The following is a 19099-nucleotide window of genomic DNA, read 5'->3' as shown; positions in this document are numbered from 1 at the left end:
ATTCCTCTGTCAGTTTTCTTCTCTTTTCTATTATTGGTAGAAAATGAAAAAGTTCCAACTGTGTTCAGTGAAAGCTGAAAGCAGACTTCAGAAATGGTGACTTCTTTTGTAATTTTTTGAAAGATGACAGCATTCTTTGGACAATACAATAAGAAAACCAGAAGATGACAATTTATTTCACATATTACATTATCCTTCTGGGAAACCCTTCATTCTTTCATTTTCTTATTTTGTTTGTTTTGTTTTGTTTTAGCAGAGTTGGGAATAATTGATGAGTGGTGATAAAATAATTCCTAGAATGATGAAATAGCAGAATATTTCAAGATAAAGGAAAAATAAGATTATTAAAATCCTGTAATGTAACTTAGGTTTATAAAAGGCTTCGGTAGACCTACATGGTAATTACAAGACAGAATGAATTTTATTCTCTATAAAAATAAATATATGTCTCCTTGTTCTCCAGAAGACATCTAGGAAAAAAAAGTTATGAAATGTCCTTACAAATAGTTAGAACTATTCAAGAAACTCAAAAAATAAAATTGGATTGAGTGGACTCTGATCATATACAGAAATTAAGAGCCAGGATCAAAAACAGTCATCGTTTAAGGTAGCTGACACCTGAATACATTTGTAGGCCCAGGGGAAGAAGCCAGCAAAGGACAGTTTGAAACTCTGAGGCGACGAGCATTCTGAGGAACCTTGAGGTGGGGCAGGGCTTCCTCCACTAAATCAGGAGACATGGCGACATTTTGAGGCACAAAGGAAGGAGGAGGATGCAGACCTCTGTCGTCTTAGTGAAGTGTGAGGGTATTGCTGGAGGAGGGGTGCGGGGGCGGGGGGCAGAGCAGCTGGACACAGCTGCTGTGGACGTGGCCCTGGGGGTCAGCTAGTGCCCACAGGCGGACTGGTGACCTTGAACGGTGCCTCATGGTTAGGATTTACAATCCCAGATTTTTGTCTCCATGTTTACCTTTCCCCCGCCTCCTGTGTAGCAGTCTTCAGGACTGTTAGAAGTAATACCTCTATTTATATGTACCCTGTTTCCCCACCAAAAACAGAAAAAAAGACATAAAAGTAAAAATCAAGTAAACGTTTGAAACACATGCACACATCACACACACACTCAACCTTGGATCTGGTCCATCCTGGATCATTTTGTTTAAATTTCTGAGGAGCAAATGGCCGTGTGTGTGTGTGTGTGTGTGTGTGTGTGTGTGTGTGTGTGTACGGAACAATCTAAAACCATAGACAATGCATTGTGATACATTTTAATTTAGAAACAGCTTTTAGGCATCTGGCTTAAAGTTTCAGGATATGATTATATCTTTGCACCATTGCAATCCTTTCTAGTAAACTATTTACCTTAAATTTTGTGACCATGTATTTTTAAAATAGTTGTCAGACAAGTAGAAGCATTTGTGATCCTTTTTAACCATGATAATCTTTGATTTCTCCTTTTCCAAAGGTGACTAGTTGTGCTTGGGTACCTGACAGTTGCCAGCTGTTTACTGGGAGCAAATGTGGTGTCATCACAGCCTACACAAACCGATTTACAAGCAGCACGGTAGGTCCCGGGCTCGTTCTGTGGGTAGCTTGGGATTTTCATGTCAGTGAAGGGAAGAAAACCTTTATGAAGTATGATTCATTTTATATAAGGGTAACTTAAAATTTTGTACTTTATCTTTTATACTTTAATCTTTTCTTCACATACACTCTTAAAATGTAAAAGGTCACATATCTAACTTATTTTAGGCTTGTTAGGATCACGAAAAATTTTGAAAATAATTTTGAAGATCTTATTTTTGGGTATCACAGACAGAATTTTGAGTTATAATCTGTTTTGTGCTTAGGCTTTTTCGTGACATTCTGCTGCTTGCTTGCCTGTATTCTCCATGTCGACCTGAGTGCTCAGGAGTGTACCCCAAGATTCTGTCACATTTGGAGCTTAGACCCCCTAATGGTCAGCATCACTATATTCTCTGGGTAAATTAAATGACAGCAACACCCATGTAGCCCATCTTAATTTCTACCATTTACTGGAAGAAACTATTTTAGACATTCACTGAATCTCTAAGATTTAAGAGTTAAATTCTAAAACAGGCTAGTGAAGAAGACACGTTTATACTACTTTTAACTTACTGTCATTTCTTTCTTGAGTCAACTATCTGTGGTGCTGTTGAGGATACGTGGCAAGTTAGGGTGCTAACTCAGTAGTTTTCATTCTAATTTAGAACTTTCTCTGTACTCTTTTTTCCATTACAATTTTCTCCATTATATTATTGAGTATGTTTTACAGAGTGAAACCTGTATTCCTAGCATAGGGTGACGCTAGGTTCCTCTTACTTTTCTGTCCAAGTTTATTCCCTTTTAAACTCTTGTTAAGGTTCTTTGCCTCAATCCTTGGGGTATAAATGTGACCATAATATTGTTTCTGTCTCGTAGCATAAGGAGCCATTAAAATCTTCTAAGTGGGAGTACTATGCTCCAATCAGCATTTTAGGAAGACCACGGAATAGCCTGCATGGAGAGATGCTTAGAAGGAGTCTGAGACTAGAGGCAAGGATACCAGTTAGAGGCCACTGCAGCCCTCGGCAGGAGACAGGCATGGACCGGTGATTGCAGGAAGGAGAAGGGTGTGCTCCAAGAAACATTCACTCACAGGTCTGAAGCACAGAAGAGGGACCAGCCAGGTGTCAGGGCGCCTGAGGAGTTACATCTGACTGGAGCGGGAAGGGTCGTTTCACTAAGTGGAAAAAAGAGGCGAGGCAAAGGAAACCAACAACATGAAACCAAAGGCCTGGTGATTTGGGGGTGACAAACACTTTTATGTGCAGTTTAGATATAACATGCTGGGAGAAATGGGAAAGACAGGGCAGGAAAAGTAGGTTGAAGTAAGGTCTTTATGCCATAAAAACATGTGGAGCGATCTGAGTAGAGAGCTATCTTACTGTTGGAATGTTTTTTTTCTCCCAAAGACCTAAAATGGATGTTAATTTTATAACATCTGTGATATTTATGGCTGCCATCATCTTTCATCTTTGGAGCTCACCCTCCTGTTTCCTTTTTCCTCAAATATATTCTAAACCCCGCTGCTGGAGCAGTTGTCTGCTTGTGCCTCAGATAATTTTGCACCATGCCACAGACACTGAGTTAAAAACTAGCTCCTTCTTTTGTGTTTCGTTTCCTCTTGCTTTTTGCAAGACTGTTCCATTTAGAACGGTTCTTAGTTCTTAGTTTTTCTTACTTCTATTATCCCTATAATGTAAAATTTTAATTGTACACTAACCAGTACATAGTATAGGTTTTCAAAAAGATTGTCAGTGTAGGGGAGTTAGGCACAGCGTAGCTTTGAGGATAGCATATCAAAGGTGTCACTATTATAATTTGAATACAGCAAAACATATACTTTAGTTTTGAAGTTATTGTAGACTTGTGAAGTCTTAAGTTGCTTATTTCCCCTCAGTTACGTATTTGCCTTAAGGTATATTTTTTCAGCTTATCTGTAAGGGTTTTCTTTTGTTCCTAAGTATTAATAGTATTAGCTAATCAAGTTATGAGATTAACAATTACTATTTAAACCATGTCCAAAATGCATCTTAGCTGTGTGGTTTATTATTGGAGTTGACGGGACCTCACTTGAGTTTTGGTAGAGGCCGCTTTTTCTCAGGGACCATCTCACCATTTTATCGTCCCTAACGCTGCAGCTGGGACCCTGTGTTCCTACTCTTCCCTATTCCTACTCTCCCAACGCACTGAATGCCATGGCGCTCAAAGGTTTGTTTTCATTTGTGTTGGCTTTGACACAGACCAAAAACAGGCCCCGAGGTCCCATAAGGGATTTGGCCAAAATAATTGTCGTTTGAAAACATTTTCAAGGGGATCTTATTAAATACTTTCCTTAGCTCATAAAGCATATCTAACTTTGAGCATTATAAGTTTCTGTTGAATCTCCCAAGACAGCCTTCTAAAATGCATTCTAATAATTATGAGTAGGTTGACCTGTTAGGAGTTGTTATCTATAAGCCATTTATATATTGGAGAAGAATGTCTTCTGAAAGTGATAACTGATTTTAAAACAGTTGCTCTTGAGGCACTTTTTCACTAATTAAATAGTGTGGCCACATCACGTGTGTTTTCTGATCTCTAAACCCGTGATGGTAGGAGACTGTAGGTACAGTTTATCTGAGGTAGTATCGTGTCATTCGGGAACAATTTTACAAAGAAGCAGCCAGCACCAGATTCCTGTTCTATGCATGGAAATTATTTTCTGATCCACCAGGGAATCATCTAGTAACACCCAACTCTCGCCATCATTTTAAAGTACAAACTCCGTGAAATATCGGCAACCACTATAGGGGCCCTAAGTGGTGTTTACCCCATAAATATTATTCATGGTCAGAGAATAATTTAAAAAAAATACACACACATATATGTGTGTCTCTATACATATATATAAATCAATACAAAAAAATGTGTAATGTTTTAAGTCTTAAAGAGCTGACGGGCTAGTGAAGAACTCTGAAGCGAGAGGGGTAAATAAGCAGGGCAGGAGGTTTCACCTTGAGGGCATTTGTCAGTCCTGAAATATGACACTGTCCTTGGAAGCTCCTGAGAGAGGACTAGAAACAACCCCAGGGGCCAAGCGTGCTGGGGCGTCCCCAGGAGGCCCTTCTCCAAGAACTGGTCCCTGAAGGGTGACACCCAGACAGCGAGGATGAGTCTCAGTCAGCGGGGGCCAGCTCCTGATGGAATGCCCTGGGCTGGAATTCCCTGGGTGGTCCAGGATCCTGGAAACTGGACTCTGGGTAAGGTGTCCTCAGATGGGGGTGGTTTGGGTCATCCCGGAGAAACAAGGAAGACACTCGAATTCTATTCCCCAAGTAGGGCACTACGTTCAAGTGATTTTTTAAATGTAGTAACAAATACACAAAACAAGGCATACACATTTACAGATAAAATGAACATGTGAAAAAGTTGGTTATAGCAAGAAAAATACAAATTAAAACAACCTTGATTACCATTTAAAACTTGGGAGATTTTCAAAGATTTAGAATGAGAGGTGAGTCACAAACTCAAATGCTGCAGAGCTCAAGCAGAGAAGGAAGGGGCTCAGGCCTCTGGAGCAGGAATTCCTGGGTCCCAGGTACCCTGACGCCTGGTCGGAAAGGGTTCTGAGCACGTCGCTGTGGCCCTGTGGCTCCCGGCCCTGTGGGGGGGTCGCAGTCAGAGGAGAGCCAAGCGGGGCCCAGACCCAGGACTCTCACCCCTGTAAAAGCCCATCTGGAGGCTGTGCTTGTGTTCAGTCAGGGGTCACGTGCCCTAGATAAGCACAGCAGCTGCTCCACCGCTCGCTCATGCAGTTGTTCTGAGGAAGAACAGGAGCTGCTATTGTCTCCTCATTTGATTCTTTAAGTGTAAAATGTGTATGTTTATGTGAATAAAGCACGGGACTACATAGCGCTTAAAATAGATGAGCTGCAACTAATGTATCAACACAGATATGTTTCAAAAACAATGGTGAACAAAAAGGCAAAATGCAGAAGGTCCTAAAAATAATACCACATAAATAAAGTTTATCAACATGGAAAACAATACGTAGGTCGTTTATAGTTATAGTAACGTAGGAGAACGTATGTTCTACATACATGGGAAACAAAAATACAAAATACAAGATAGTAGTAACTTCTGATAAGGGAGTGGAAATAGAACAGTGTAATGTTTAATGTAATGTTTAATGTTTTCTTTATTTTAAAAGTAGACTGATCATATAAAATGTTAGGTTAGTTTAACTGAGTATATAGCTTTTTTATTATTCTTATTATTTCTACTTTTCTATATTCTTCGAAGTAGAAGTACTGAAATAGTTAATAAACAGCAAGCGTAATGAAAAGAGGAGTGAAACCTTGTGTGGACATCTGGCATCTGTGAGCCAGTGTGGACCTTGGAACATGAGTTTGCAAACTTTGATTTAGAAAACCAATTTGTAACTATGGACCAGTCATGGTGGTATCAGTATGCGTCACCATTGGTGACATCATGAATTGGTGCGACACCGTCAAGAACTAGAAAATTATCAATATTCACTGATCCACTAGTAGATTTCTGGAAATGTATTCTAAAAGAAAAAAATCAATGGAGAAATAAAAAATTTATACATGAAGGATTTAATTATGGCATTTATAATTTTTTTAAAATTTGAAACAACTTTAAATGTCTAGCAATAAAGGATGCTCAAGTAAACTATGGTATACTAACTGTATAGAATATTATAACTATTAAAAATTTTGAAGACAATGTCAAAAATAGAAAATGCTTATGGGAGAATATAGAAAACAGAAAATTATCTGTATGGCAGTCGTTACAACTATAAAAATACATGTGTATTTAAACAAAGACTGGACAAGAACAGACAAAAATGAAAAGCACATTAGTTGATGAAATTATGGGCAACTAAAAATTTTTTTAATGTTTAGTTTTACTCTTTAGAAAAGGTTGCACTGCATTAGATTGAAAAATGAAATGTTTGAGTCACTTCAGTTGTTTTTATTTTGGAGATAAATACTAGCCTACCTTTTGTCATTGTTTTTATCTTATACTTTACTGAAATGTTTAATTTCAGTCTTCAGAGATAGAAATGGAGTCTCAGCTACATCTCTATGGGCACACGGAGGAGATCACCAGCTTGTTTGTCTGCAAACCGTACAGTATAATGATAAGTGTGAGCAGAGATGGAACCTGCATCATATGGGACTTAAACAGGTACCGAGAAAGATCGCCAACTCCAACACAGCTATTTTTAATGTTTCAGTTTTTACTGTATGAAACAGCTACACTAAAATAATATATTTACATTACAATCATTTTAAGCATGAAATACAAACTTTACCTTTGTAATCTGATTGGAATCAAAAGACCCCGTAGGAATACCTTATGAATAATAGGCACACATACTGAGGAAAAGAATTACACAAATAAGAGAATATAACTATATTTAATGATCATACACAAATTCATGTCTTTGGTCTTTTAGGCTGTGCTACGTACAAAGTCTGGCAGGACACAAAAGCCCTGTCACGGCCGTCTCTGCCAGTGAGACAACAGGTGACATCGCCACTGTGTGTGACTCAGGTGAGCTAGCCCCGGAACTAAAGCACAGGGCCATTGCGCTAACAGTGTCTTTAGCCAGCTGGTTACATCATCGTGAAACTGTTGGTTCCACCTCTCAGCTCCCTTCCAGATCGTAATACTTTGTTACTAGCATGTATGGTACGTGTTAAAATACAATAAGGTCCAAGGTTGGTCGATTTAGGCATCAGTTTATGTAAAAGTTAGTGTTGTCATAATTTAACTCTTTCTGATATATGTACAATTGCATTTGAGCACATGTAAGTTAAGCAAATTATTGTTATATAATTATCTGAATTTTCTTGGTTTTTGTTTTTCTATCCTTTTTTCTTTTGCTTTTTAACTTTCTACCTTCTTCCTGAAATGAAAAGCAGCAGCAGGTGATCAACTTTGAAAATATATATATGTCTTCCAGTTCCTGAGAGAGAACGTACTATAGAATAACAAATGGAGGTATAATTTTCCTTAAAACGTACATGACAAAGATGTATCTCCTCATCAGAGGTCTTGTTTTTGGTTTTTGTTTTTTCGTGTATACATATTAAAAAACTTAATGCATTCACCAGGAAAGAACAGTTGGAAAATTCATGAATTTTCTGTTTGCATTTCTATTCTTCAGAATCTTAAAATTGAAGGGATCCTTTGAAACGCTGCTTGTGTGTGCTCAGTACAGACTGTCTTTGACACATCTGTAGTGGGTGGTCCTCTATCCTTTGTTTGCATTTTTTATATTGTTTAACGTTTTTTTTCTGACACCAAATTGGTGGTGTCTTTGCAGACGCCAACCAGTTCTTTAGTTCTGAGACACCAAGTGGGTGTCCAACAATGCAATTCAGTTCTGAGACCAACTACTTGAAGTTAGCAAATTTGGGAGTTCACAAGACCCTCCGACCAGGTTCAGTAATTCTCTAGAAGGACTCACAGCACTCAGTAGAACACTCTTCTTACTACTATAGTTTATTGTAAAGGATAGAAATGAACAGCCAGATGAAGAGGCACATAGAGGGAGATCCAGACGGTTTGTCCATGAGTCAGAGGGCGCCACCCTCCTGCACCTGTGTTTGCCAAGTCAGAAACCCCTAACCCTGTTGTGTGTGGGGTTTCTGAGGTTTCATTGGATAGACGTGGTTGATTAAATCACTGGCCATTGGTGATGGAGCTCAATCTCAGCCCCTCTGCCCTCCTGAGAGGTGGGACGTGCTGTATGTCTAACAAGGTGGTTGGTTTTCTGGGGACCAGCCCCCATCCTGAAGCTTCTAGGGCCGCTCCCTGTAGGGGTCATCTCAGTTGCATACAAAAGATGGTAAATTACAAGGGTTTTAGGAGCTCTGAGACCTGGGACAAAGATCCATATTTAGTTTTTTATTATACCACAGACATTTCTTGGAGTTTTATTGTTGTTTTTACAAAATGTTCATTCATTCTGGTTTTCAAGAATAGTGTCTTTACTCGTGCTTGAAAATTTCAGGTGTGAAGTATTTCCCAGTCTCGGCCTCCATCATAAAATGTCATGAACACATTTGTATTTCCTCATCAGCATCGCTAAGGGGAAAGGTCTTAAACAGTTGACTTTGGTAATACAAGTGTGGGCAGATGATTGATGACTTTGCTCAGTGTTCTTCCTTGATTTGTGCACTAGCAGCTTTTAGCATCAAGAGGGAATCTGGGGGACTAATATAATGATTATTTATACAGAGTTCTCTTTCTTGTTCTGGCAATGTGTTTGGAAGTTAGGACTATCCTGAGGGAGCTGAATTTTATAAAGTTAATTACTTTCCTGCTTCCAGTAGTGATTTATATCTGTGGCTGTTACATCAGCTAGTCATACGGGAGCAAGAAGCAAAATGACTTTTGCTGCAATTACCAGCTCACCAGTAGGTATGCAGGTGTCCCCCGGCAGTGCCACATAATAATGGCTCGGAGTCATGAAGAACATTGGGTACAGAGAGAACATAATAAAAATAATGATTTTTTAAGGAGGCCAAATTTATGTTTAGTGACCAAGACTAGAATTCATGCTCCTGTTCTTACAGTCTGGAAAGGAAAGAAAGTTACCAGATTTAGTCTATCAAAAATCTTGACCCTTTGTTGAGGACCATCCAAATAACTTTAAAATCAAAATTTAAAATATTACATTGTTAGTGTATATTGTGTATGTGTATACATACATGTACCTATACATATGTACACACAGTCTCAAAAATTTCTGTATTGCGGCTGAAGTTATAGTGGCAAGCTCATTCCTGATAATTCCCCAGTGGTTATTATAGGATGTGGTTTTTATAATGATAAGATGTGAAACTTATTAAACTAGGTAAATACTATACTAGATAGTTTTTAAATCATTCTGTCACTGGATTAACATATATGCCTTCTAACTGGGGTTCATAGCCTGGTCATGTGTTGCCAGTGGCATTATACAGTTAATATTCTAAGATTCAGGGTAGGTGATGGTTCTCCCATTTATTTCCATTTCAATGAAGATGTATAGGAAGAATAGACGTTTTTTGTTTGTTTGTTTGTTTTTTCAGGAAAGCCCAGCCTTCTGACTTTTAGTTGATGTGCTATCTGGTATTGTGTATTTGATATTTACAATCTTAGGGAGGTGTGTGGTTTCTTGGTTGTGTGGCCAGAGTTGCTGGGTGATCTGCTAGGGTAATTCTTTGCCTATTAAGTTCCATACTATACCTCAGTGAGTCCAGGGCCACGTTTAGATTTTTTATTTTGAAGAACTAAGCCATGCAGCAGCTATGTATCATGTGACCAACCCTACGTCAGTAACTTTTATGGACATGTATCCAACGACTTTAATAAACCTTCTAACCTTACTAGTACACATCTGGTTACCTTTTGTATTTTTTTAAGTCTTTTGTCAGATATTAAATTCAAAAGAAAGAGTGAAATGTAGGCTACTCATGGAAAAGATGAGTTTAATTGTCTCCTAGAATAGAATCCCCTACCTCTTGATGCTTTATTTAGATAATCTCTCCTAATCAGTATTCTACAATGGGAAGTCTGAGGAGAACACTGGGCATTTTTAAATCTTCGTGTGTGAGTGTGTGTGTGTGTGTGTGTGTTAAAATATAGTTAACATAAACGTTGCCATTAAATCAGTTCAAAGTATACAATTCAGTGGCATTATTACATTCACAATGTTGTGTAATCAACCACTATCTATTTTGAAAACTTTTTCCTTACCCGGAACAGAAACCCTGTACCCCCATCCACCTCCCCACAGCTTCTGATAACCTCTGTTCTACTTTCTGTCTCTATGAATTTGCCTGTTCGAGATAGTTTATAGAAGTGGAGCCACACAGCGTTCGTCCTTGTGTGACTGGCGCTTATTTCACTCAGCATCACGTTCCCAAGTGTCATCCAAGTTGTCGCCTGTGTCAGAACTTCCTTACTTTTTATGGCTGAATAATATTCCATTGTGTAGATAGACCACATGTGTTTATCCATTTATCTGTTGATGGACATTTGGGTTGTTTCCACCTTTTGGTTGTTGAGAATAATGCTGCAACACGCTAGGCATTTTGGTTTGTGATACTTGAAGGTCTTTAGCATATCTTTAAATAAAGGAGTATTTCCAATATTTGTTTCTTTGCTATAAAATCTGAAATCTTTTCATTGCCTTAATAAAGGAGAGACATACATTCTCCACTTTTATATTAGTGCTAATGGAGAAATAAAATTTAAAAAGTGTAGAAACACTATGTCACCCAAACGTTATCAGCATGAGAATATTTCTGCAAAGAAGGACACAGCATCAGGTGCCCCCAATCCACCAGCCCGTTTCCAGAGGATGATAAGCAATGATTCCCTCCTCTACCCCCTGGAAAACCACAAAATGTTTGGTTACTTAGAGTCTTTGAAAAGAAAATAATTAGTTCCGTAAAACATTGATTTGTAGATTCAATCCCATTCTGAAGAATCAGATTTCCTTTTTTTTTTTTAAAGAATTCATTTTTAACTCAGCTAACTTTTATGGTAATTTTTTTTTTCTTCAAAAGTCACATGAGTCACTTGTAGATGATTTCAGAGACTATTTTCTTCTCTTTTTGGAGATTGTTTAGCGTTCTAGGTACTTTCAGATTTGGTAGTTCATATGCTGAAATACTAAGATTCATGATTAATTTACCTTGTTGCTCTCTGTTGCAGATTAATTTTTTATTTTCTTCACTGGTCATTGTCTCTAGAATAATATTCAAAGTTCCGTGTGACTTACAGTGTAGTAATTTCCTTTGTACAGTCTTCAGTCAGGAGTTGCCTACACACTTCACCACTGAAATGAGCTTGGCCCCAGTGATGCCCTCTGGGACCCAGGGTGCAGGGCTCTGAGATGCCCACAGTCTGTGACCTGCGGGTGGTTTTGGCATTTCAGCTGGCGGAGGCAGTGACCTCAGACTCTGGACAGTGAACGGAGACCTCGTGGGACATGTCCACTGCAGAGAGATCATCTGTTCTGTTGCTTTCTCTAACCAGCCAGAGGGAGTGTCCATCAACGTGATTGCTGGGGGACTAGAAAATGGAATTGTGAGGTGAGACGAGTTCAGATTCTCTTGGATTGCGTTTGTTCATACGGACACGGCAATTTCAAAACTAAGTTTTCACTATCTAGGTATGTCGATATTTAATATTTAGAGATTTAAAATCACCTTCAGATGTAGGTTCTTCAGTTATTTTGTTTTATTTCTAAATAATAAAGACAGCTTTAGTGCAGTTTTGCAATTTTATATTGTTTGTTAACTATAAAAGTTTAACAATATGAAAATATACAAAGTTAGGTTTTCTTACTCTCACACCCAGCCCCCTGCAAACTTCCCCTAAATAACTACTGTGAATCATTTATTGTGTTTCCTTCCAGATGATTTTAACAAATAAACAAATATGTAGGTTTTCTTCATGAAGGAAGTTTTAGTTTGCATAATTAGATGACTTATTTCCCTTTAGGTTATGGAGTACATGGGACCTAAAGCCAGTGCGAGAAATCACATTTCCTAAATCAGATAAGCCTATTGTCAGGTAAGCTGCTCTCCCATTCTTCGTAATATACTTGGTGACTGCATTTTTGTTAGAGATCTGAAAGCAGACCTAAAGAAATATGTGATGAGTAATTATCGGCAGCTGACACTTATCCAACGCCAGGCTGTGCAGGACTCAGTGGCAAAAGGAGGCACAGTCCTGGTCTCTCTGGAGCTTAAAATCGGAGTCAGGAGCTGAGTCTAACAGAGGGGCATACTGGGAAAGTCCCCAGAGAGGGCCTCTTGAATGAGAGAAGGGATGCTTTTTCCATTCCTTATTGAAAATACCATTGATTGATAGCTGCAGGAATGTGCTTGCAAGACTGATAAACAACCAGTTACCTTCCGCTCCATTAACAAGTTTGACTTTCAAAACTCAATTGGACGTAAGTGATTCAAATTCTACTCTGTCAAAATAAATTTATTTTCAGTGTATGAGATTTAAAGTTCAATGAACCTAAATTAATAGTGTATTGCTCCATTTTTACCCCTTCATCTTTCAGGGAAATAAAATATCTCCATAAATCATCAACATTTATTTCTATAAAGAGAAAATGTAGTACTGTTACATTTTTAAGTTTCCTGTACCCAAGTATTTGTCGTTTAAGTGATAAAGCATAAACAAGAAGGAACAAGAAAATATGCAAAGAAGGAACGGCATGCACTGACCTCTAGGATCCTGATTTTATTCTGTATCATGAGCTTCACCAAACTATGTGAGATTTACAGTCAAAACCAATGAGCTGTAGATAGGCAGTCATTTTGTTTGTCTCTCTGCTCCAGTAAAAATATTGTAACTTCTTTAATTTCTATATGACCAGCAATATGGTAATGCAGTTTTAAGAGAGATAATGAACAAATGGACTTTTTTTTTTTTTTTTTTACAGCCTTACGTTTTCCTCTGATGGCCACCATCTGTACACAGCAAACAGCGAAGGGACTGTGATTGCATGGTGCCGGAAGGACCAACAGCGCTTGAAACAGCCCATGTTCTACTCCTTCCTGAGCAGCTATGCGGCCGGATGAAGGCGAGAACTGTGCGTTCTCCAAGCACTTTAACTCCAAACTAGACTTGTTGAGTTCACCAGTTTTAGGAGGTTGAACATGAAGAAATAGGTGACCAAACAAACCATCCAAATAATTCTAAAATCTGTTCATCTTCACAAAACTCTGCAGCCTCACAAGCCCTACGAGGAAGGTTTTGTTCTAAGTGAGTGAGGTTTGTGTCTGCATGCACTAGCCAACAAGACTGAAGTCTTACACAGGAAGTTCCGATCATATTCTTAAAGTTTTCCTTTCTACAAGGGCATTCTAAAGTAAAAGTTAGGGTCTCTCCTTTTTCTATTATTCCAAAAGGGCCAGTCGAATTTAAATTGGTTAGATAATTGTTTATATAAAATACTCTAAAAAAATTATATTTAAAAAGTTTTATACTGAGATAACACACACAAAAAAAGGAAAGAAAAGGATAAAGAATTCTGGACTTAGTAATTGCTTTCTTTGAGAAGTAAATTGTTCAGTCAGTGCATCTGCAGCAAGCATTTTATGGGATATCTGAATACTAAACACAAACTACTGCTGAGTCTCAATGATGAAAGGCACTTTCTGCCAGTTGCCTTCTTAGCGCAAAGTAGAAGCAGAGTTTGACAGCCACCAACAAGAACACAGTATCTTTGATTTCAGACACATTCAATTCCTTCATAAAAATCCCACTTAAAATCCATAACACTAGATATTGACTATCCTTAGTGTTTAAGTCACTAAGATTTAAACACAATGATAATTCTTTTAACATCTGCCATTCACAGAGCATTGAAAAGTTAACAGTTTCCAGTAGAAAACCTCCACTATGCAAAGAGTTTGCACAGATATTAATAATCCAGTCCAGGCAAGTCATTTAATCTACTGTGCAGGAAGTTTTCTTCCCCAATACAGAATGACAAAAGAAGAGATGACAGCTTACTTTGTTTTAAACACTAGGTGACTAGGTGGAATAATTCCTTTAGGAAACAGTTACCACTGTATTTCTACTAACCTGAGAATTCGAGGAACAATAGAAAAATCTAAGTGTACACCATAGCAGACTTACCCACGTGAAAACAGAATTCCTAAAACTCTTGGGACAGTCTATCTCTACCATGGTATTACAGCTATTAATATATTTTCACTTGGGGTGCTGCTTTATTGGCTTTGAAAACACTGTAAAATAAGCTCAGTAATATGTTACCATGGGATAAAAATATGTATTCCTGCCTGAGAATAACTTGCGAGTTTGTTACAGAAATTTGACTCATATGGTGTTTACAGAACTCCTTTTGTAACTTCCAGACTTTCTAAAACATTCTGCTTAAAAACTGTGTGAAATACAGTTCCCAAGTCTCTGCCATCGAGATCAATACAAGAGGCAGCGCGTGGCTGCGTGCGCTTGTGACCTGAAACCACTTCCCGCGTCAGAATGCGGCAGAGGCTGCATTCAGGTCATGTTCGCACGGACCAGGCGTCAGCTCCGAGGTCCAGATAGGTGCAGAGAGGAGAGTATTCCTATTCACGTTGAAGTGATGTGCTTTGTTTAAAAAAAAAAAAATTGCAGCTTTGGTCTAGCTTTCATTTTTCTACTGAGAACTTTAAATTTGTCCCCTATTAGAATAGGGCTGCTACTCAGTCTTGTTTTTTAAGGCTGAATTGCATCATTTACCTAACAAGGAAATATGCAAAATGACTGGTCTTGTTAAGAGTGCAATATTATATTTTTATGTAAAAATAAAAATTAATTTGGGGGGGATTATTTATTCAGCATGACACTTAATGTGTATATTCGAAACACTCCATGATGTGCATGTTCAGGCAAACATTTCTGTAAATTACCACTCGCTCTGTTTTTCGTTGTAAACACTGCCACTTCAAATGGGGAATAAATTTCATAAAAACAGAGTTAAAGGCCTGTTCTTTGTGCCATTTAAATATTGTGACTAGATCGCAAATTGGTGGCTTTTTTTTTTTTGTAACCCACATAGGTTCTCTCTTTAGCTCCCCTATAAATTTACGTCACTAGAAAAGGATAAGTTTCATTTCTTAATTGTGGTCTTTATGAGAAATTTTATATTTCCAACTTTCCTACCCTTAAATAGAGTTTAGTCAGCGCCCCCCAGGTCAAACCACTCTTTTTAAAGAACAGAACACCATCCCCCAGATCTGTATGGAGCCCCCACCGTGTGGCAGGTGCGCCACTGACTCCTGGGGGGTGCAGGCTGGTGGCAACACCTGCTGTAACAACATACAATGAGTGTGATTACAGAGTGTGGTAAGTGCTGTGAAGGTGGAGTATAGGATAACAGGAAGAATTCAATTGAGATTAAGAGAGTCCATTTTAAACTCCACAAATGAAAAAAAGCAGCTACATTGTCCAATGTGAAAAATATACACTTGAATGTACACTGAGCTGGGAAGCAGGGCCACTAATTTTATCGTGTTGTAGGACCTGGACAGAGAAATATTATCCTGCCACTTTGGGGACACTGGGTACGTAGCAATTAAATAATACAATATGTCCCCTGTGGCCAAAATGACAAGAAGATCACTTGAGACGGGGCTACAATATTCTTGCTCCAGTGCTGAACATATTTTCCCTTGAACAAAGTTAATGAGACATAAGTTTAGAAAACACTGTTTTGTGGCAAAGTTTGGCTCATTTCCTATGTGAATTCAAGTGTTGTTAACAAACAGAATAAACACAAAGAAAAACACACCAAGTCACCTCATAATCATATTGGGAAAACCAATGGTAAAGAGAAAATCTTACAAGCAGACATAGAAAAAGATACATTACATGCCAAGAAACAAGGGTAATAATACAGGTACTTCAGACTTCTAAGAAACTGCAAGCACACTAAATTGACAGCTTTGTACTGCTTCAAACTGTCAACCTATAAAAAGATCCCTCAAAAATGAAGGCAAACTAAAGACTTATTCAGACAAGCAAAAGCTGAGACAATTTATCAGCAACTCTACATTACAAGAAATGTTGAAAGATATTTTACAGGTAGGAGGAAATGATACCAAATAGAAATTTGGATCTTCACAAATGAATGTTCCACATCAAAAATGTTAAGTATAAAAGACTTTCACTCAATGAAACAGAATTGAGTGCCCAGAAATAAACCCACACATATAGGGGCAACTGATTTATGACAAATGAGCCAAGAATATTCAATGGAGAAAGGAAAGCTTCTTCAATAAATGGTGTTGGGAAAACTGAACAGCCATACGCAAAAGAATGAAACTGTACTATGATCTTATACCATACCCAAAAATTAACTCAAAATTGATTAAAGACTTGAATATAAGACCTGAAACAATAAAATATAATAGAAGAAAACATAGACACTAAGCTTCTGCACATCAGTCTCAGTGGTGTTTTTGTGAATTTGACTCCAAAAACAAGGGAAACAAAAATAAATGAATGGTACTACATCACACTAAAAAGCTTCTGTACATACAACAAAGGAAACTATCAGTAAAACAAAAAAGTCAACAAACCAAGTGGGAGATGTTGCAAATGATATTTCCAATAAGGGGCTAATATCCAAAATACATAAAGAACTCATATGACTCAACAACAACAAAAATTGCTGGATGGGCAAAGGATCTGAGTAGACATTTTTCCAAGAAAGACATGCAACTGGCCAACAGGCATATGAAAAGATGTTCAGTGTCGCTGATTACTAGGGAAATGCACATCAAAACCATGGTGAAGTATTGCCTCACACCTGTTAAAGTGGCTGTTATTAAGGAGATGGGAAATAGCAAGTGTTGGTAAGGCTATGGAGAGGGGGAACGCTCGTGCACTGTTGGTAGGATTGTAGACTGGACAGCCACTATGGAAAACAATAAAGGGAAAAATTTTCTTCATCAAAAAATTAAGAATAGAACTACCACTATAAGACCCAGCAATTCCTCTTCTGGATATTTACCAGAAGAATATGAAAACACTGATTCAAAAAGATACCTGTATCCCTATGTTCATTGAAACATTATTCACAATAGCCAAGACATGGAAACAACCTAAGTGTTCATCTACAGATGACTGGATAAAGATGTGCCATATATATGTGATACACACACACACACACAATGAAATATTACTCAGCTGTAACAAAAATGAACCATTGCCATTTGTGACAACACGAATGGATCTTAAAGGTATTCTGCCAGGTGAAATGTCAGGTAGAAAAGGACAAACACCTTATGATTGCACTTGTACCTGGAATATAAAACAAGTACCAAACGAACTAACAAAACTCATGGATATAGACAACAGAATGGTGGTAGCCAGAGGGGAAGGAAGGTGGGGGAGGGCAAAATGGGTAAAGGGGGTCAGACATAAGGTAACAGAAGCAAACTAGTCTTTGGGTGGTAAGCATGCAAAGTAGACTATACAGATACGAATTACAATATTGTCCACCTAAAATTTATACAATGTTTTTAAACACTGTTACCCCAGTTAAAAAATAAATTTAAAAACATTTAATAAAAATAAATGAGACTTAGAAATCATTTCAAAAGTCGTCAAAAGAAAAATGATAGCTTAAAGCAAAATAATGTGTTGCGGGGTTTATTATACATGTAAAAGGAAAATAAGAAAACAAAGGATGGAGGGGGGGTGGAAGCATACTGTTGTAAAAATCGTGTTAAGAAGTGGTGTCATATTATTTGAAGGTAGACTGTGGTAAGTTAAAGATGCATATTATAAACCTCCAAACAAGGAGAAAGTCAGGCTAGAAACCAAAACTTGAGAGAGAACTGAATACTAAACTACTTATTTCAAAAGGAGGCAGGAAAAAAAGAAATGAAAAATAGGGCAAATAGAAACCAAATCGCCAGAGTGTAGATTTCAACCCAACATAATAACTACATAAGAAGTAAATGACTTAGTCCCATCAACAGGCAGGTAATGTATCTCACTCAGGCTGAATAAAAAAGCAAGACACACCTCTAATGACCAACCGGTTTCTGCCCCCCTCGAATACCGAATACCGGAGTGTGTTCCCGCCTCCTGGCCGCGGACCAGCTCTCACTCCCGGCGCTGGCGACTGGGCGGCCCCGCACCTCCTGTCACGTAGCAACGGCGTCATTAGCCTTCCCGGGAAGTGTGAATATTAACAGGTAGTAAGCGTTTCTGCACGCACTGTCCCGGGGTGGGGGGCCATATTATGCATTTCTCTGTGACAGGTGCGAACTGCCGCGCCCAGCCTGGCGTGTCCCTGGCACGCACCCCCAGGCAAGGATAGGGATGCGGGACGCTCAGATCCCGCGAGGACCGCGCGCGGCCCAGGGACCCTCCCCTCCCCTGCTTCCCCTCCGCCAGCCCTGGGCAGCGCGCCCTCCAGACGGAGTGCTGGGCGGGCTGGGGTGCGGGCCGGGCTGGGGGACGCGCGGCGCTGAACGCGCGGGCCGAGAGGGGGAGGGGGTGCTTGCGGCTAGGCGGTGGTGAGTGAGACGCGGGGGGCGAGGTCTGGATGCTGGTAGCGAGCCCAGCTGGGAGCGCGGAGCGGGCGGGGGGCGTGGGCAACGGGTGGGAGGCGGGGCGCACGGAGCCCCCGTGCGGGAGCCCCGGTGACGCACCAGTGACGTAGGCGGCGGGCGGGATTTCCCGGCCCCTCCCGGGCGCCCGGGGAGACCCCGCTGCGTAGCGGGCGCGACCACCACCGGCCTGGAGGCTCCCCAGAGCCGCGCGCAGGGGCTGAGCGGACCAGTACTCGGCGTCCGGCTTCCTTCGCTCCCAGACGGGGCTGCGGACGCGGCCCGGAGACCCCCGGGGGCACGCGGAGCCCGCCCGCGCCTGCCCGCGCCCGCCCGCGCCCACGGGGACGATGCCGCGCGGCCTGGCCCCCCGCGCGCGCCCCGCCGGAGACAAAGCCCGCGCGTGAGCGGTGTTTGGTGAGTGGCGGCCG

General features: G+C 39.7%; 2 protein-coding genes across 6 annotated transcripts in view; both read left to right on the top strand.

Annotated features, from left to right (window-relative positions):
* LYST (lysosomal trafficking regulator) overlaps positions 1–15080 on the top strand; it is a 171071-nt gene extending 155991 nt beyond the window's left edge. For all 4 annotated transcript variants that reach the window (XM_019746974.2, XM_074316725.1, XM_019746975.2 and 1 more), the window contains 6 exons: positions 1466–1564; positions 6620–6759; positions 7031–7128; positions 11510–11666; positions 12079–12150; positions 13037–15080. In XM_019746974.2, the coding sequence (XP_019602533.2) occupies positions 1466–1564; positions 6620–6759; positions 7031–7128; positions 11510–11666; positions 12079–12150; positions 13037–13175 (705 nt within the window). In that variant the 3' untranslated portion in view covers positions 13176–15080. The remainder of the gene's footprint in view (positions 1–1465; positions 1565–6619; positions 6760–7030; positions 7129–11509; positions 11667–12078; positions 12151–13036) is intronic.
* A 3107-nt stretch (positions 15081–18187) lies between these two features.
* Positions 18188–19099, top strand: part of GNG4 (G protein subunit gamma 4) — a 45954-nt gene continuing 45042 nt past the window's right edge. The window contains exon 1 of one of the 2 annotated variants that reach the window (XM_019747010.2): positions 18188–18311. The gene's annotated coding sequence lies outside the window, so the exon portion shown is untranslated. Of the gene's footprint in view, positions 18312–18640; positions 19086–19099 lie in introns of those variants that run through there. The other variant, XM_019747008.2, reaches the window with a different exon arrangement.

The sequence above is a fragment of the Rhinolophus sinicus genome, linkage group LG12 (assembly GCF_036562045.2).
Source record: "Rhinolophus sinicus isolate RSC01 linkage group LG12, ASM3656204v1, whole genome shotgun sequence".
NCBI classification, from domain to species: Eukaryota; Metazoa; Chordata; class Mammalia; order Chiroptera; family Rhinolophidae; genus Rhinolophus; species Rhinolophus sinicus.
The sequence above is the reverse complement of the archived record's forward strand: the minus strand, read 5'-3'. Positions and strand labels throughout refer to the sequence as shown.